Source organism: Polistes fuscatus, unplaced genomic scaffold (genome assembly GCF_010416935.1).
Source record: "Polistes fuscatus isolate 324 unplaced genomic scaffold, CU_Pfus_HIC Scaffold4, whole genome shotgun sequence".
Classification (NCBI taxonomy): domain Eukaryota; kingdom Metazoa; phylum Arthropoda; class Insecta; order Hymenoptera; family Vespidae; genus Polistes; species Polistes fuscatus.
In genome coordinates, this window is record NW_025113118.1 from 4,294,070 (window position 1) to 4,314,668 (window position 20,599).

The 20,599-nt window shown below is 31.6% G+C and overlaps 3 protein-coding genes across 7 annotated transcripts in view; 1 reads left to right on the forward strand and 2 right to left on the reverse strand.

Annotated features, from left to right (window-relative positions):
• Positions 1-346: 346 nt before the first annotated feature.
• On the reverse strand, positions 347-17,178 carry LOC122521422 (laminin subunit alpha). The gene is made up of 30 exons (XM_043642154.1): positions 16,314-17,178; positions 14,953-15,099; positions 13,678-14,085; positions 13,194-13,407; positions 12,909-13,118; positions 12,560-12,832; positions 12,303-12,440; positions 11,955-12,227; positions 11,549-11,848; positions 11,320-11,478; positions 9,306-11,231; positions 8,287-9,211; positions 7,975-8,206; positions 7,141-7,849; positions 6,791-7,017; positions 5,926-6,685; positions 5,546-5,823; positions 5,244-5,431; positions 4,423-4,960; positions 4,189-4,319; positions 3,608-4,100; positions 3,166-3,516; positions 2,541-3,078; positions 2,366-2,461; positions 2,091-2,288; positions 1,812-1,978; positions 1,481-1,723; positions 1,167-1,326; positions 856-1,083; positions 347-776 (listed from the first exon to the last, which is right to left on the reverse strand). Exons 1-30 carry the CDS (start codon positions 16,542-16,544, stop codon positions 508-510), a joined length of 11,010 nt encoding a protein of 3,669 aa, XP_043498089.1. The 5' UTR covers positions 16,545-17,178; the 3' UTR covers positions 347-507.
• A 435-nt stretch (positions 17,179-17,613) lies between these two features.
• On the reverse strand, positions 17,614-19,082 carry LOC122521009 (solute carrier family 66 member 3). Of its 5 annotated transcripts, none has more exons than XM_043641386.1 (6): positions 18,976-19,082; positions 18,844-18,920; positions 18,447-18,616; positions 18,087-18,309; positions 17,890-18,010; positions 17,614-17,804 (listed from the first exon to the last, which is right to left on the reverse strand). In XM_043641386.1, exons 3-6 carry the CDS (start codon positions 18,596-18,598, stop codon positions 17,671-17,673), a joined length of 630 nt encoding a protein of 209 aa, XP_043497321.1. In that variant the 5' UTR covers positions 18,599-18,616; positions 18,844-18,920; positions 18,976-19,082; the 3' UTR covers positions 17,614-17,670. The 5 variants fall into 5 exon arrangements, with proteins under 5 accessions (XP_043497321.1, XP_043497318.1, XP_043497320.1 ...); XM_043641383.1 differs by having other exon boundaries at positions 18,749-18,920; XM_043641385.1 differs by having other exon boundaries at positions 18,832-19,082.
• A 322-nt stretch (positions 19,083-19,404) lies between these two features.
• LOC122521008 (homeobox protein 4-like) overlaps positions 19,405-20,599 on the forward strand; it is a 4,376-nt gene continuing 3,181 nt past the window's right edge. Inside the window, exons 1-2 of the mRNA XM_043641381.1 lie at positions 19,405-19,923; positions 20,469-20,599. The exon at positions 20,469-20,599 is cut by the window's right edge and continues 4 nt beyond it. The gene's annotated coding sequence lies outside the window, so the exon portion shown is untranslated. The remainder of the gene's footprint in view (positions 19,924-20,468) is intronic.

Genomic DNA, 20,599 nt, shown 5'->3' on the forward strand with positions numbered 1-20,599 from the left:
GTACGTACATAAAATCAAAACTTAGTTCATTTTGTGTGATTCATCTTATGGATAAAATATAAACAAACGATATTTTTCATTGAATGTATAGTAATTTATATTTTACATTTTTTTTTATTAATAAATTCTCTTTGGCTATGCAATACAATTAAATCAAAATTATTAAGAATATCTTAAGAACTTAATTGTGCCAAGTATAAATTTCTACTACGTACAATACAAAATATTCTATAATCGTTATTACTTTTATTGGCAATATGAAATGCTTCCTACTGAATGTAAAGGAAATGCAAAAATCAGTCTTTTGCCCATTACTCTTTAGACTAGGCGTGAGGTTCTTAAGGAGTATTTTGTAATTATTTTATTACTATGCCTGTGACACAATATTTTCTGCGCTTAAAGAGAGTGTTAGAGTGTTATTAGGATTGTACACTCTAGTTAACGCATTCACCACATAAAGATTTAATTGTACTTCGTACACTTCCAACTTCAAATAATATTACTCACTTATATTGTTGGACAAACACCCGCAATAACTTGTCCATAAGCTCGTTCAGGACCCAAATGAATGGATTTCATATTAATGTATACATTGTTTATGCAACCGACATATTGAGACTGTGATGTGCTTCCACGTAATCTTCTACCCAGCATAGGATGACCTCCAATGAATATTGGATGCTTTGACAATACTGGTACTATATTTTTATCACTAATTCCTATTGGAGCAGCCTTGTGATCAACGGATAAAAGTACAGCATTTTTCTGTCTTACAGCTATTGCGAGAAAAATGGAAGATAAGTATCTAGGTAATAGATAAATCTACATATATCAGATATAAAAAATCTATATTACCTCGGATATTATGCCAATTACCATCGCATAAGGAATTAGGTTTGGATGGTTCAAATGAAGTTTCTATAGAACCCTTAGTGGTCTTAACAAGAAATTTAACAGTACCATTAATCATCTCCAAAACTAGATAATCGCGTTTACCATGAACTGACAGTAAATGTCCCGAAGTTACACGTGGTTTTATGTCCATTTGAATGTCCATATTACGCCCAACGGAAAATCGATCAACTGAAAAGATTTATTATTATTTTTGATAAATGAAATATACACGAGTGTGTATGTCTGTATAATTACATGTATATATCACTTACTTGCTTTGAACAGATTACTACCGTTTCCTGGGAAGAAGAACAGCCCTGGTTCTATTCGAGTTGAACATGGTATTACACCTACTTTAATTGCAGGTTCACCAACAGGTTGACCGTTCATCATAAAATTGCTTAAACATCCGCTGAACATTGTGCTTAAGCCCTGAAAAAGTAGTTGTATTTTATTATATAAGTATAACTAGGAGTTGATTTATTATATAAAAATGTAAAAATTCTTCATTATTTTAGTATGCTGAATCTATATACACTTATTTATCGTGATACGCAATTCTGTATATAAATTTGTAAGCTCGTACTATTCTTGACTGCGTCACGCTAAACAATTCTGGTGATACACCTCCTACAAAAAATGGTGGATTAACACTGATAGTTTCAGTGTTTCCTTGAGAAGAGCCAATTACTGGTGTTTCATTATCTACAGAAAGTTGTCCAAGTTGTTTATCCCTCTTAAAAACAATATAATGCCATTGATTATCATTTATTAATTTATCGCTCATAAGTACGACTGGTCCACTTCCACAGTCAAACTTGTAATGAATCTTGAAAAAACAGATATTATTTTTATGACAATTTACATTCGAATTAGAACAAAATAGTAGTTTTAATGTTATACATAATTTCTCTTACCTTTCCGTTGAGAACATATAAAGCGATCATATCTTGTTTATTTAAATCTGCGGCAAAGAAAACAGTTCCATTGTCAGACATTGTTTTAATGTTAATTTGGAAGTCATAGTAATCTCTATATCTTCCATTTATAGATCTATATTCCAATCGGCTGTTGTTTTTAGTACCTGAATATAATAATAATATTAATAATAGAAAACTTTATTAGAATCTATAGAAATAAAGTTTTAATGAATATTAGTTAGTTATTATAATTTTGAAGTATAAACATGTGCATACCAAATCTCCATGCATTTTCGAGATCAGGATCGGTAGCTGGATTATAAGGTAAATGACATTGGTCAACAGTTTGAGATAGAATTGGTTTTGGAGTGGTTGTTGTAATTATTTCAGTTGTTAATTCCATCTGTTGAACACGTCCTTCCAAACCAGGTTCTTTATCCTCATCCTCCTTTTCAAATTCAAAGTCTACTATATCTAGGAGTAAATAAAATATATATAATTATTTCTAATAAATATATATACATTTGATTAACTTATATATAATTACTAACTAATTTGTGTTGTGCCTTTAATAGTGTCATCGGGATTTTCTGTAGGTAACAGCGGTATCCAACCATTTGTTTCTGGCTCATCAACAGAGGTAATGGCTATACAAAATAATGTTTACTTGGTAGTTTGTTATTTTGTAGCTACAGATAAAGAATTTATTAAAGAGATTAAACGTACGTGACTGTTCACCGCCTTTACACTTTCCCAAAAATACATGAGGTTTTTCAGTCGTGTTAGCAAAATTAATAATAATCCCATTCAAAGTAGCATCGCCGATACAACCGACGAACGGTGTTCTTGCATTGTTTTGAGACGTTTGTAACAATTCTGGTATACCACCAATGTAAAGATTTCCATAAAGAATATGTAGCGACGGGGGTGGTGAATCGGTGCTATAATTTTTAATGTCATCAATATCAAGTCTCAAAGATGATTCATTATGTGTCGCCGTGACAACGTGCCACTCATTATCATTGAATTTGATTTCAGCTGGATCAGTTCTCAATTCTTCCCCTTGACTTTTAAATATTAATACACCGTCGACCAGTTCCATGTAACTTGTAGATGTTTGATCCGGATTGGTGACATAAAATATGAGTCCATCATTTGCCAGTGTTTTGAATTTCAAATTAACTTGAAGGAAGTTGGATACCGAAACGTTATTCCATTTCACATATCCCGGCATATTTTCTTCAAAAGATACCAAACTAGCGAACTAAAATTAAAAATGAATTTTATCTGCGTCGATGAAACGATTAAAATAAGGTCAATTTCGGGGGGAAAAATAAAATAGATAATTTACCCTAGCTGGACAACCAGGTATAACTCCAAAGGCTTGTATGTTCCTACTAAGATCAACCGATGTATCAAGAATAACGACATCATCGATGCATCCCTCGAAACCACTATTCGTAACTGGTTTATAAGGATGCTTAGCATTAGGTGGATATCCTCCGAAATAAATATAATCCAAGGATTGAAGAGTTTTAGTGTTGCCCTTAGCTTCACCTCGTGAAACCATTGAACCATCAATTTTAAGAACACCAATCTTTTCAAATCTCAATGCTTCTAAACTGTGCCACTCGCCATCATTAAGTTTATTGGTTAATGTCAGAGAAACTTCACCGTCATCAAGATCGTACTGATATAGTATCTATAAAAACGATTTAAGGGAGGTATTTATATTTTTGAAACATGATGTAAGTAGTTTATACAATAATTTAAAGAAATATTTATAACCATACCTGGCCATTTCTCATCTCCAAAGATAAGAACTGTTTACCCTTGCCCATTAAATATATCAAGCCATTATCCGCGAATGTTTTGAATTTTAATTTTATACTAAACTTTCTACTATCCTGTGATATTTGAGCATTTTGTTTACTTAAAATTGCATATCCATGCTTATCGAATCTAAATCCTGTACTAGATTGGAAGTTTATCAATTTGTCTCTTTCGTTAGCACCTTCTCTATTATTTTCACCATCCACAAAGTTCCAGAAAGAAACTGGCATATCGCCAATTACTAATTCTTCCATTTCACCCTCGAAAGAGGATGCTGTTACTACATCTTGAATATTAAAAGAAGAAGGATATCCTCCAACAAATAGTTTTGAATGTTCTTGATCGACGTTAAATATAGAATATGCTCCTGGTAATACTTTTTCCGTTTCATACTCCTTTTCTTTGCCCTCGCCAATATCCTCGCGTACTATTAATTTCACATTTTTTCCAGTCCTATTTACATAATTTATTTGATTATCTACAATAATCTATTGATCTATTTATTATTAGTTCAACATTCATTAATTAGAAATGTACTCACCTATCAATAATTATCTGACGCCAAACATTGTCGGATACAAATTTATTACTAATAACTTTCATTGGTCCAGAGCCAAGATCTAGTATAAGTACTGGATATCCGCTTTCTATTAAAAGTGCCATAAAGTCATGCTGTAATAAAGACAAATAAGTATAATTTTGTATAATTAATTTCAATTTTGCTAATTTTCCATAACTTTCAAATGAAAATATTGTATAATATATTATTACTTACTGTTTTTGCACGTGGTAATTTGACTTTTTCTTCATTTCCAAGATATAAAAGGAAGCCATTAGTTTTATTCGTACGGAAATATAATGAAATTTTACTAGATGTTGCTAACAGGGGTAAGCTTTCTGGATTTTTCAATTCCAAAGTAGTGTTTCTATAGAAGGTCAGACCTGTTTTAAACCTGTCTGCTAATTCTCTAGCATTTGCTATCTTGTTCTTTAAAGCATTCATTTTATTTTGAAGATCGTTTCCTGTTTCGTTCATCGCTTTTTGGTTTTTACTCAAATCGTTAAGAAAATTGTTAATATTAGGTGCCATTTTACCGACAACGTCCAATTGCTTCTTAGCCTGTGAAATATCTCGTATAGATTCGGACATATCCCTTGTAAGCTGTTTAGTTCTTTTGAGATCATTTGGTATACTTTCGATTGTACCATTTATGCTTTGCATAAGATTTGTTATATTGTATTCTATTTTAGTAGCTTCATCGACGGCATTGTGTGCTACCGATGAAGATTGCGATGGAATACTTGAAAGCGTGCTAAAAATTAAAATCACCTTTGATATAAGGATATAATTAAATTTTTCTTAATATTATCTAGATAAGATATTACATAATTCATAACATAGTATTATGTTTTTTTTCTATGAAAAAGATCCGTTAATCACTGGTATAATAATGTCGTAATTATCGAATATTTTGTATACAAGGTATCGAGGTTTTTTCGAATACGCTCACAACGTTTGTACGAAAAATCCTCAAACATCCTGTATAATTTATTATTTGTAATTAATAGAAGACAATTATAATATTTATATCTTACTTATCAATATGATCTAATAATCTTTGATTGTTTTTATTTTGAGAATCCGTAAATACTTTTTCAGTCCTTGCAATCTGGAGATTTTCTTCAGATTTTCCTGTAGTTTCTTCCAATACTATTTCTGCAGAGGCAAGCAAATTTGCAGATTGATCGAGAGAATTTTTTATTTCTTGTTCTATTGTGGAAAACTGTTGCAATAGAAAAGATTATATCATGATTAGAAAATCATAATAACTGATTCTAAATTGAAATTGATTCTAAAATGAAATTATGTTAAAATGATAAATGTATCAGTAACTTACTGACGCTGTTGCATTGTTACTAGCATAAGAAGCGTTAAGAGCAGCATGATTAGCTTCTTGGATGGCCTTTTCAATATTCCTATATGCAGAAACAGCACGTACAGCATTTGTATTACGTGTATCTGTCAATAGATTGTCTAATTTTAAAGAATGACTGTAAAGAGATTCAGCATGATCATTTGCTTTTTTTAAAAGACCTTCTAAATTAATAAGCTTTTCGTCATTTTGCAAAATGGTATTGTTTAAATCCATTACTACATCTTGCAATGTATTAGATTCTGTGGAAATATACATTTTCTCATGATATATTCTATTAGCTATATAGTATTTTAAAAACATTAATAAAATAATTCCAATAAAATAGAAATAATGAAGTTTACCTAAAATCTTAATATTAGAATCAGTTTCATTTAACAGTTGAGTTGCATTTTTATTGAGTTCCGTACCAGCGTTTAGATCCTCTTTAGCCTCAAACGAAATATTTTTAACGGTATCAAAGTTAACAGATTCCGTAGCCATTCTATTATCTTTATTGAGATTTTCAACATCGGCTACTGACGCTTCAGTTTTTTTTGTTATATCAAGCAAGTCATCCATTTTGGTACTAATATTTTTGATCTTGTCTTGTAAATCTGACGCCATTGAGGTCAAATTATTTATCGGAGAATTATATTGTAGCATTTCCGATACGAGAATATTAGCTTGATCAGCTTGATCGATTGCGTTATCACGGAAATTAACGAAAGATACTTCTTTTATTTTGTTCAGAATTTGTTCTGCCTTTTTTACCGTATTTTCGATTTTACCACCTGGTCTAAGCTCTATATTGGTAGCCAATGATTGCACTTCAGATACTATTAAATTAACTAAAGCTATCTCACGTATTACATCTTCCTCTAAACCAGTCATATTATTTAGAGTATTTTCAGCACCGAGTTTCCATTTGATACTATCTTCAGCAGCATAATCGGAACGACGTTTTTGGCTCGATACTTCTTGCCCAAGACGCGATAAGTTTTGTTGCAACGGTAAGAAATTAATTCTTTTTGGATCAAGTAGCATAACTTCTGGATAAAAGTCATTGACTGTGTCGTTAATGAATTTTAAACGCTGATTTGTAAAATAACTTTCAGCTACCATCTGTAAAAATGATATGTTATACAAAACGATCATTTTCAAGATACATACAAGTATAGAATAAAAATGTGTCTATAAAAAATAATAATCTTCATAGATAAAACTTACATTGTATTCATGAAATACAGTATTTAGGAGATCTGAGAGCACATCAGTGACATCAAGTAAATCATCAATACAAGAATCACATGCAAAGCAACCTTGTCCTGGAATCAAAACGTGACGATATGGACAGTGATCGCATTTTTCACCAATAACACCAGGAAGACAAGAACACTGTCCCGTAGTTGTGTTACAGGATGCACCAACGGAATATCCAGTATTGCAACCACATGCTGAAATTATAAGAAAAAGTAAAAGAAGTAAATGTATTGTTTTTAACAATATTTTTTTAACAGAATTTATAATTATCTTAAAGATTTATAATATGTTTTATCATTTATCTTGTTTATACTCACATGTACAACCATCTGGACCATAATTCCAATAACCAGGAGTGCATTGATCGCATCTCCGTCCGGTAACACCGGGTTTGCATTGGCACTGGCCAGTTGTTTCATTACATTGTTTGCTATCTGAAGCAATATTGCAATCGCAAGGCTTACAACCTTCGCAAGAATCAAATCCATAATGATTTTCTAGGCAAAGATCGCACTGTTCACCGATAACATTTTCTTTACAATAACACTGACCAGTGTGATTATCGCAATGTTTCATTCCACATTTGTTACACGAACAACTTTGACAATCTTTTCTTTCCACAGCATCGCCAAAATATCCAGGCGCGCAATAATTGCAAGCTTCTCCGTGCGTATTGTACAAACAGTGTAAACATTCTCCAGTGATAGAATCACAAGAACCAACTTGATTGGTATCAATATTACCCGAACATTCGCAAGGTTTACAGTAATCGCCATAAACTTCTGGATTTCCATAATATCCGGCAATGCAAGTTTCGCATCTTGCACCATAATAGCCAGGAAGACATTCACAGCTGATTTTGTTACCTTCTTCATTTACTTCGCAATTAAACGCAAAATTATTAGATGCGACAGGAAGTGGACAAGCACAAATTAAACAATCTGAAGGGGTGCCGATAGTTGCATTTCCGTAATATCCTTGTTGGCAGAATTCACAATGATCGCCTTTGGTACCATTTTTACAATCCTGTAAAAGGAATAATGTATCGTTCACTTGTAAATTCGTTTGTCTAACAAATTTTGTTTAAATTTAAATATTTCTTTGCATAAAAAATAGCATTCTAAAGAAAAAGAGACAAAAATAAGACATACGTGGCAGACGCCGGTATTAACATCGCAAGTATCCGCATGACCATTACACTGACATCGTACGCAATATCCTCCGTAAGGGCCTGATTGTACTCTGTAATATCCTGGAGCACATTCTTCGCAAGATAATCCTTGATAATTTGGTGGGCATTGACACTGCTCTACACTACTGGCTGGGATACTGTATTCAGCAGAGTATTGTTCTGTTGTAATATCAATGCTAACATAGGACAATCTGAAAAAATAAATGAATGTGAAATATTATTAAAATAAAGAAAAACTATATCAAAATAGTTTATAAATATTAGTACTCACGTAGCCAAAATGCTAGGGTTCCAGTATGTAGCTCGAATATATATACCTTGAAGATTATCAAGAACTACCATAATTTGTTCTCTAGTAACACTTAAACGACTTATTGTCACAAAGTTGGTTTCTACAAGCTCAACAGATGCCACAAAATTTGTAAAAGAAGGTGGTTGCTCGTCACCATAGAAAAGAAGAACTGTATCTGGACCTTGAAGAATTACATCCGCCGCACTTACTGCTTTTCCAAATGGTCCAGTATTATAGCTTATCGTATAATTTAAAAATCCACCATATGAAGTTAACTTTTTGCCAAGATAACTTTCAGGAGCTGCAAAGTACACGATATTTTCCAACATGTCATTAGCTATTAGATCAGTGATTATAGAAGTTGAATTTATTTCTTGAGGTATCGTTGTTAGAAATGATAAATTTCCAGTCTTCTCATTTTGTACTGCAAGTTCCCAGTTGTTCATATCCAAAATATGAGTTCTGTAGAGGTTCGCGGAAGTACAACGTGTTGTCCTTCCAAAACAAAAGCATTTTGTACAACCTTCTTCGTTGCTTGCTTGAATGTTGAAGGTTCCTTCTTTACAAACATCACAAGCAGAACCTTGAACATTTTCTTTACAGAAACATTCAGCAGTATACTGATCGCAAATATCTAATGTTGTTCCTCGTACGTCACAGTCACATTTTTCACAGTGAGGAAATTGTGAATATCCAGATATGCATTTGTCACATTGCCTTCCAACCACATTTTCTTTACACCTACAGTTGCCATTAAACAAATCACATTGCATATCGCCATTAATCACGCCAAGAAAAGAACAATTACATTCTTCGCATCCAATTATGGGATCAAAACCATAGGTGCCTGGTTTACATTGATCGCAACGTTCGCCAATGACTCTTTGAGGGCAAATACATTCACCTAAAACATGAACGAATAAATCATAATTAATATAATAATCATGACAATAGTATAAGAGAAATTGAACACTACATTAATTGTAAACGATACTTACCAGTCTCAGGTTCACAAAGTACCTTACTAGGACAAGAACAAGGTTTGCAATTAGGAAATCCATAATATCCTGTTTTACAAATTTCACATCTTCTGCCAATGATATTAGGTTTACACGGACACTGTCCTCCAAACTTTTCACATTTAAAACTAGTTGTACCATAAATGTCACAATTACAGGATAAAGCACGATTGTTGTAATTAGCGGTTAATGAAAATATGGAATCTCTACAAAATCCTTCTTCTGTTACGTTTATATAGAAATGATTATTACCACACTTTTTAAGGAATTCCTTAGTCTGATCGAACTGTATTTTTGTTAGGATTTTATCATTATATTGGTCTGCAGGTACGACTAATATGTAATCCAACCAAATACCATTTCCACTGCTTTCTTTAAATGTAATCACAAAGTTTTCAATTAATTGAAATTGAGTATTGCCATCTATTTGTTGCACAATGCTGCGGCAACCACTGTTACTTGGACAATGGGGTACAGAAACTTTAGCTTCATAAAACTTTCCATTTTGTACTAATACGTCTAAATCAAATTTTGGATGATCTGGTTGATAATATTGTACGATGAAAACGTAGTCCCCAGGTTCTGGAACTTTGGCATGAATATCTACCATTGCATCTTTATCATTTAAATAAATTAGTTTAGTGGTATTATCGTAAATACCGTGTGGCCGACTATCCAATTCAATAACCGCATTATTAGATTCAAATTCGATCTTTTTGGAATCGGGTGCGCTAGGGAAAAGGCCTTGTACGCATTTACCATTCTTTCTAACACAGACAGATTTTGGTTTGATATAATCTAAGGACCAGCGATGATATGGAATAGCAACGATTGAGTGAATCGCAATATTTGAAGTAGATTCTCCAGTTAAAACTATGCTTACGTAATTTGACTGGAAGTTCATAATGGCAACTCTATCATATGTGTCGGTTACTACTTGTCGACAAATGCTTGTATATCTGCAAGGATAAAGTGTAACTTTGCCTTTTCCAACGGTATTTGCTTCGATCAATAACACAGAAGTCTCGCTATCTTCTGCAGAGGTAACGTATGTTATAACAAGCACATGTGGGCCTGGTTTAGATATTCTAAGTTCAAAGTGAATCTCTTCTTGACTATCATTGATAACTGGCATTTCTTCTGCATCGATTTCTTGAAGGGTCTCTTTATCTGAGAAATATTCTGTCAAAGATATTCTTATGTTGTTGTCATTGAGAAAACCTCCAGTACCGCGAACAGAATCAAAATTTATTAAGTTAGGATATCCATAATGACGGCAGAGTCCTTTGTAACCAACTTTACAAGGTATGTTAACATCTTGAGTTAAAATAGTTGCTTCATAATATTCTGATGGTAACAGAACGAAATAGTCTAGGAAAAGACTTTTCTTATTAGCTATACTGATAGTCCAATATCCAGGATTCATCACCATAGGTGAAGGATGATTGTCATGGGCTCCTGCAACTGTAACGAACGATGGTTTCGTCGTTGGCTTAAATTGAACTTTAAATTGTTGTTCCACTTCAGCAGGACTATCTGGTGTAATTTTAATAGTTCCAAGAATCGGCTCATTGTTAGGGTTAACATACCGCATAACCATACGATATAAAGAAGATTTATGTATATAAACATTTTGAATAATTTCGTCTTGTAAAGCAGAAAATACGGCATATCCTTTCCAACTATAACCTGGGAAAAAATGTTCTGAAAAGCCATATCGTACTTGACTGTTACTAGAAGTTCTGCCATCTTCTACTTCATATTGGAATTGATGAAGAGTTGGAAAATAATGTGCCTCTAGAGGTTCTTTACATGTCAAACCCGTTACGCGAGGCTGACATTGACATTGTCCAGTTTGCTTGTCACAAATAGGATTAACAGATCCACCAATATCACAGTTGCAATCTATAAATCATTATTTACAATATTAATGTCTATTTAAATGCATAATAATAAATATTTGGATTGAACTCAAGCGATTATCATAATTTACCGGAACAACCGAATAAATTGTTCTCTTGAAGATTATAAGTTCCGTCGATGCATCGACTGCAACTTCTATCGGTCACTCCAGGTTTACAAATGCACTGACCAGTTTTCACGTCACATTCACCAATACTCCCAATAACACCCGGTATATTACATTGGCATTCTAAAAAAGAAAATATTTAGATCATCTAACTATTAAATATTAGAGACAAGGAATGAAAGACTTGAATTACCTTCACATCCTTCTGCGTTATGTTGTTGCAAATTCCAATATAAAGGTTTGCATTTGTTACAAATCCTTCCTTCCACACGGTTCTTACATTGGCAAAGTTCCCCTATTGGTAAACTACCACATCCTTGGAAAGTTTCAACAATACCTGCTGGATCACAATTACATCCTTCGCAAGTTGGGAAATTATAAAAGCCCTCTTTACACTGATCGCACCTCGATCCATCGAAGTTTTCTCTGCATTGACAATCGCCTTCCGCATCGCAGGATACACCAATTGCTCCATGACTGTCACAGTTGCAAGCTGTAATATAAAATTCAATAAAAAAAACGCTTTATATAAAAAAGTACATATATATTTTAATAAAATATATATCATAAACATCAATTTCTATAAATCCAATTCGTACCTATGCATTCTGGATACCTGTAATATCCTGGACTACATTGATCACAGGCCTTTCCAGCAAAATTTGCAAGGCAAGAACATTTTCCTATGCTGTCACAACTAATGGAAGAAGAACCAATGGAACTGCAGTTACATGGTCTACAGTTAGGATATCCATAATATCCATTAATACATTGATCACACCTAGTACCACCATAGCCCTCTTTGCACAAACATACACCGTCGTCCTTGTTACAAATTCCTTGTTTCGTACCTCTTGTATCACAGTTACAATCTAAATAATGTAAATAATAGTTATATTAATTTTGTAAAATTATTACTTTTTTCTTAATATTCTTATCATACATACATGTACATGAAGGATAGTTGAAATAACCGTCTTCGCAAATATTACAAGTTCTTCCACCATAATTATTTCTACATGTACAATTACCAGAAAGAACATCACAAACACTATTCCGAGAACCAAGTTCGTTGCAATCACAAGCTACAAATGAATATTATTTTTACAATAATATTTTAACGTAAGATCTTTAACATTATATTCACATGGATGCGTATTTTGGAGATAAAACGATTTAGAAATATTTTCTAAGACATACTTACGTAAGCATTCAGGGAAATTATAATAGCCTTCTGCACAGAGATCACAGTAATGACCAGCATAGTTTGTTTTACAAGGACATGGGCCATCCCCTGCTTCACAATAATATCCATCGGTTCCTTGTAAATGACATTCACAAGGACGGCAATCAGGATATCCAAAGTATCCATGATTACATGTATCGCAATTTGGTGGAGTAAATTCCTCGCGACATTCACATTTACCAGTAGCATCAGCACAATTTCCGGTTGAATAAAAGTAATTGCAGTTACATGCTACAGCAAAGTATGATTATTAAAATCAACTATAATACAATTAGCGTTCTTTTTAAAAACTATACGATTAACTTACGTTGGCATACGTCAGTAGCATTAAGAGGTTTATTCAGTGGTCTATAGAATTTCGGTTTGCATTCATTACAGTTAATACCTTTCGTATTGTCTCTACAATTTTGACATATTCCACCACCTTCATATTTTCCATGTATGTCCAAAGACAAATGCTTTTCATCAATTTTCGGATCATAAATACATTCATCCGAGTGACCGAAACAATTGCAAGCTGAAATATTATCAATTATAGTCGATGTATAAGTAAATATGTTAATGTAGATTAAATTTAATTAATGACACATACGTTCGCAGGTAAATTTCTTAAAAGACGTAGATTGTTGCCATTTCTTCTGTTCAAAACCTTTGCAACAGGTCGCACATTGTGGTCCACAAGTGTTGTGCTGACATCTACAAACGAGTTTATTTGGTACGCTAGGATCTTGGATATCGCAGGTATCCGCATGACCGTTACACATACATCTACCACCGATACTGATGTCTTTGATTGAATAAAAATACTAAAATATACAGAAAATGATAAATACTTTTTAACTATATATATATAATAAATCATATATTAGATTATTCTTAGTAACGAAACAATAATTATTACACACACACACACACATTATTTTAATATAATTATTATATAATAATAATATATAATACCCTTATATGGGTAGGTCGTTCATGCGAACCCTTTGCATGGACAACCCGTATACGAGTCGCTAGTAACGAAAAACTAATTAACAGGTATTTTTAATTAAAAAACAATAACAGATTCTTACTCGTCTCGTCACAGTAGGATCCTGACGGACAACCGACATAAGATGCCCCAATAAGTTCTTTGTTCTGAGAAAACGAAAGCGCACGTTGGTCGCCCTCGTCCATTCTTGTAATTCCGATGAATTAAAATAATGTTTTGCCGATGGACGATTATTCAAGATAGAAATCGGTATTTCGCCACCTTCCAGGGGTACTATCTTCGAATATTCAGTAGTACAAATAACACTATCATCTCTAGTAATGGGTTTATGACTATCAACTCCAAAAAATGTCACGCAATCGCTATCGGATTCTGCAAAATATTGCCAAGGTGACCAGGTCTTTCCATGATCTTTTGATTTTTCAAGTACCCATAGCCCAGGTCTTGGTGAATTTGCCATACGCACGTAGACATACGCTACGTGAAATTCCTGTTAACGAAACAGTAATAATACAATTGCAATATATTGGTTTACTTATACCCTAATTTATATACATAAATACATATATATTATACATGAGTACATCTTTATTAAAACTCTAATTAAAAAGATAAAAAAAATAAATGAAGAAAGTTGCTCGGATGAATGCGTAAAAAAATATTTTAACTTCACTTCCGCCAAACAAACAAAAATATATTATCCCGTTGTATCGTGTAAAATCACGACAATAGCATTAATAGAGATAACGACAAGAAGAATCATTGATAAGCTACCATTGACCCCAGATTATGATTTCCTCCATTCTGTTCCTCGTGATAGAATTTAATCAAAATGTGAATGAATAACGATGAATCCTTCGGACAATTAATAGTTTTTTTTTTTTAAATAGAAAATGATTGTGATTTAGATGACAAACATATTCAACATGTTAAAATATGTAATAACAATTGACAAAATATTCGCATGGTAATTAGAAACTCATTATTTTTTCTTTTACTGCGGAAATAATGCAAAGATAATTATTTCCGGCATGCAGGAAAACGCCTACAACATGATAAAACTTTTTTTTTTTAATAGATAATATACAGTTGCACGCTAAGTTTGTATCTTTTTCCTGCTTGTTCAGCCATCACCCTCGAGTATAATTTTTCGTAACAACTTTTTTTTATGATTATTAGCATTAAATAAATAAATATTTATATATTTAATATTAAAATTAATTATATATAGTATAATTAATTTTATTTTTTCATTAAATATATATATAAATTAAAAAAGGAATAAAAAAATTTAATCATGTAACATATATTTATTATATATTTTTTCTTCTTTTTATCTTTATTTTCGGTAACTTACTTGACCCAAATCAATTGTTAAAGTCACTTCATTGTATTTCATGCCTCTAGAAAGTGGTGGTGATTGCCACCAAGTTTCCATACCATCGACAGCATATTCCGGAGGGTGTTTTTTTTCCGGACTATCTGGATCGCAAACATCGCATACCTGAACAAAAATATATAGGAGTATTATATACAAGAATGTGTTAGATTTTATAATACACGAGATCAATCGTCCTAATTATATTTGTTTTATTCGAATAAAATTTAATCAAATATTAGATTATTTTTTTTGTAATTTATGATGGGTTAATAAAATTCCAAGAAAATATTCAGAATAGAAGAAACGGAAATTTAAAGTGTATCGAGAGGTCACATTATCTCTCCTTTTATCGAACTTCTTACTTTGACTTTTTAAGCGTTTTATTTCGTCCGCTTACAAAATGTTTTTACGATAACGAACGAATATTTTCCTCGTAGAGAGTATAAAAAATAAATAACTTGAATACTTCTGATAATCATCGCATATATAATATTTATAAAATTTTCTCATCTAAAATATATTATCGAGAGATATCATTATTGAGTTTAAAAAAAAAAAGATAAAAAAGTCGCAAACGTGTTTAATATAGTTTCTCGTTAAAATAATTCAACAGTTTTAATTAATGTAGGCCGGCTGTTCATTTGTTATCAGAAAGATAATCATCTACTTCATTAATACGATTTATAATTATTAATTCTTCGTTTTGTTTGTACCAAATTAAATACGATATTAATAAATGAATGAAAGAAGTGTACTGTTTCTCCCTTACGATTTCATTCACACACGTTTTTCTTGCATGATAATGCTGATCTTTTTGAAATTATTCCTTTATCGGCTTTCTTCCCAAGAAACAATACGAATGAAACACGAACGTTATATCCTTTATACAAAAATCGTTACCCATCATGCAACTACATTTATATATAGTCGTGTTATAATTATTGTTTTCTTTTTTTTTTTTAGCAGATGAGTAGTTAGAAAAGTAAGGAAATAGTTGAGCAAGCAAGTCTTTGTTTCTTCAAACCGATAAACTCTTGGTCTCAAAGAATTAAAGTAGATAAAATTCAGTTCAACAGAACAAAATATATAGATCACCCTACCAATAAAAATATAAAAGAAGAAATCTGTATAAAGAAATTTATTTGGTGAAAAATTAATTGAAAGATATTAGTGATTTTATGGAATCGAAAAATGTGAAAGGACAACTCGAAAGGAAATTAGTAAAAAAATTCGTATTATATAATTTATCTGATAAATATTTTTGATTAAATATTTTCCATCTTTTTGACCCATCAATAATAAGTATATTTTTATATCGAACTTTATTCCGCGCTCACCTGTCCTTGAATTAAATTGATGTCCTCATCTTGATCGGCATTCGCGCCAACAAGTTTACAGTAAAGTTCTGGTCCAGGAGTATCGACTCCGCACGTGGCCGAGGCAGTGATCTCCTTGCCCTCGGCAAGATTGAAATACGGTGGCGTTAAACTTTCGGATTTTGAATTTTTTACCAATAGACCGATCAGGAGAAGATGTGTTATTACGTGTAACCACCACCACCCTGACATCGTGACAGAATCGATCAACGATCCACCACTGCCGGTCCGTCCGTGGACGACCGACAATCGAGATCTTCGATTTTATCAACGATTCTGTTTGAAAATCCTACCTACTAAGGGCCTTTTATTTCCTCTCTCTCTCTCTCTCTCTATCTTCTCTCTTTCTCTCTACCCACACTCCACTATTCTCTTTCGTTCTTCTTTTCTCTCTCCTCTTTCGAGCACGTAACGAAAATTATGCGAAAGAAAGAGAAAGAGGAACCAACGCGAAGCGTCATGAACGATAATATAAGATGTTCGAGCGGCTTCTCGATGCAGACTGTCAAGCCCAAGGGTCATCGAGAAGCGGCGACTCGAAGGAGGGTGGGGGTGGGTGGCTCTCCCCAAGAAGGATGGTCCACACATGCTGGAACCACATGGTATCCTTCCTACACGTGTGTATATACATATTCTCTTATGTTATACCCATTAAACTCTATATAGAGCATCTACTATGCTAACATCTATCATTGTCTTCGTTTCTGCGTTCGTTCATTCATTCTTCTTTTTCGGATAAGTTTGACCTAGTTTAGGCTTAACTATTAATTATCACGTACATATATATTTTTTATTTACAATTAGATATAGAAAAAATAATATATGTATATATGTACACACCGAAGGATGATTTATCGATCGATCGATCTTTACCCTTTTTTTACCAATTTTTTTTTCAATCTTCGGTTGTTAATATCTATTTTGATAAAATTTTTGCGATAACGCTAATTACACGGAAATCACAAGTTTATTATATTTTACTTGGCATTTCATTTTGCGTTCTTCTCTAATTGCAAAGATCATTAGCCTTTTACTGTTAATGGACGTTAATTGTATAAAGTCATTTACCGCGAACGACTATTCAATTTTGTTATATTGCACGATCGAGTTAATTAAAATGCGCGCGATTTCAATCGTTCCTTTTACGAATCTATATAAATGATTATTTTTGTATTTTTCATCAAATAAAATACTGTTTAAAAATATTAGTATTATTGTATAAAAGGAAGTAATCCTACATTTAAACTTACGTGCTTGAATGTTCTTTTCAAGATGTCTATTTGAAACTACTCAGATATACAAAATAATATTATTTTCTTCAATCCTGTTTTACATTATAATATCTATAATACAAGGAAGAAAACATTATACTAGAACTTAAAAGTACAGATATGATGAAGTTTCCTAATAGTAAAATATCAACAGAATCCACCCATATGGTAAATACTCTTACTGAAATAACAAATATCGACATTTCAGATAAAATTAACAATTATTTGTATTATTCACTGTTACCCTGGTTGTAAAAAAAACTTACTTAAGTTTGATAAAGCGGATATAAACCAAGTTAGGGGTGAAATGGAATCTGCATTTTTAGCTCTAATAATTGCCACCAATTGCATCATTTTACTAGATGCAGATATGGGAGTACACATTGGCTAAAAAGTGATATTTCCGTGAATATTTATACAATGATGATAAATTCATGAATGAACATTGAATAATTATACTAACCGTTAAGAATGTAAGAACAATCTTTGGTATAATTTCTGATAGAAAACAAATGCTCATTGTAATATATACAATCGTGGACAATAAGCTCCATATATTCATTTTTCTCGAATATATTAATATCAAATACATTAAAATATAGTCTTGTATTAAAATAACTGGATATTCAAAATATGATAATAGGGAATACCTATTAACGTAATTGTAACTTGCCACTATCGTATAACTGCAATATTAAATTATAAGTGTATACACATATGCACATATATACATGTTAAAATAAACTTCTTTTTCTCAATCTAATAAAATATTCCATATGTCATTAGTTGCAAGAAAATATAGAGTAGAATAATCAAATATTACCTTGTCAATTCTAACGACAGTCCTAAAATAGATATTTGTTTGGCAGACTTTACAGAAATTAATTTAAAAATTTGTGGAACCTTTAATATAAAGCACATGGCTATGATGAAAACGCTTAAAATATCAGCTAATCGTTTAAGATTTATTTCCATTTTCTTAGGTTTTAGAGACTGTAACAGATTAAACGTTCTGTTCAACTTAACGAATATTATAATTTACTTATTATAATCTTATAATGTGTCCAATATGATAATCATTATCTACATTGCGTAATGATTATCAGAACAAATTCATCAACTTACAGTGTTAAGAAACTATGTACTTTATTATATTAATTGTTTCACTTATAAAATTACAATTACATTAAGAAAAATTAGATTCCTACACTCAGTTATACCTAGCTTTTAATACTGAAACCACACTAACAATATGCCATATTTATAATTATTTCTGGCATTTCTATATTGTTGGCACCTAAAAATACAATCAAGTTAAAGTTACATACTTATTCCAAGAAATATCTACATACTAGTATAATAAGAATATTATATTATGTAATTTTCCGAATTAAATTTGTGTATGTAATCATTTTATGAAAAACTGTGACAGAAATTTTTTTGTCAGACATCTTGACTACATTACATGCGCAGATTAAATGATTTTAAACGCTGCAACTAAGTACTACAATAGTCATTAACGAACTAATTATAACTCGTACTTCCTATGTAGACTTTAAATAAAAATATAATTTAACGTAAAAACAAAGAAAAAATATAATCAAATAAGAAGATATTTATATGTATATTTTTCTCTTTTAAAATTAATAATACATAATATAAAACGAAAATAAATATTTATACGAAACTAATTTAGTAGCTAACGTATTAAATGAATCATTAATTGTAAGAACAAAAAAAGAAAAAGATTAGTAAAACCAAATACTCGATCGCGTAACGAAAATTTGTATAGGTGTATGAACGAGTCGACCAATCAAATCGATAGAAAAAGTAACGGAGAAATTTAATTGGATGTTGTAAATTTGCACATAAATCGAAACTTTTCAAATCGTTTTTTAACTTAGCTATAACATTCACGATCACACGAGTCTTATTATCTCTTTTAATCATTTATCAATAATATTATCAATATTAAATAAAATGTCTCTCTTTATATGATTAGAGTATTTTAGAATATACGCTACACAGACCAGTTCTTCTCCGTTTCTAAGAAATTCATCTTTATTCATCGAATGTACTCGAATGGAATCGCTTACTTCGGATTGTACAGTTGACAGAAGGAATCTAGGAACAGAACTGACATGGAGTAAGATGAAATGTGTAGTCCTCGCGGTTGTCTTTTAAATATTGATTTGTCTTGCGAATGCAGATCGTGTGACGATCATAAGTGTTATTTTAATATGCAGCTTGGACAACGGCAATGTTATCAATCCGAATGGGCTGCAAACAAGAAAAGATAAGTACGTAAATGAATTATTTTCTGCTTAAACGTCAAAGGTGATCTACTACCTCAAATGCAAACATTAACCCTGCCGGGACGTGAGACTTATTCTAGTACACGGCATGTCTTTTCGTCAAGATATTTCAAATATTAGGAATAATATTTTATTATAATATCAATTATAATCATTTAAATATCGAAGTCTTTTCAATATTATTTATTCTCCTATTTAATTATCATTAAAATTGACATTTTTTACTAATGTTCTATAACACAAAAGCATATCATTTGGGATTTGTAAGTCCTGTTTAAACATTGTTATTAACACGATATTGCGTAATGTAATGATCCTGATATTGGTATTATATTCTTTCGTATATATTAATTACAGTAATCGTTAGAGATTTTTATACTTTTTTTTTTAAATATTCTTATATCAATTAATTTTCAATTGGATTAAATAAATCTAGAGAAAAAGTGATGAATATTAAGTAATATAATTAAGCCATAAATATAATGATCTATTCGTGTTTACAAATAAAGGATTTTATTGTATTATTTTAGATTAAAATACTCTAGTTGGCAAACTTTATGGCTTCTAGATCTTATATCAAAATGGACCATATTATGAGTACAATTGGGTATACAGATACAAAGATGATAAGGTATTCGTGTATTGTTTACAGTTGCTATTT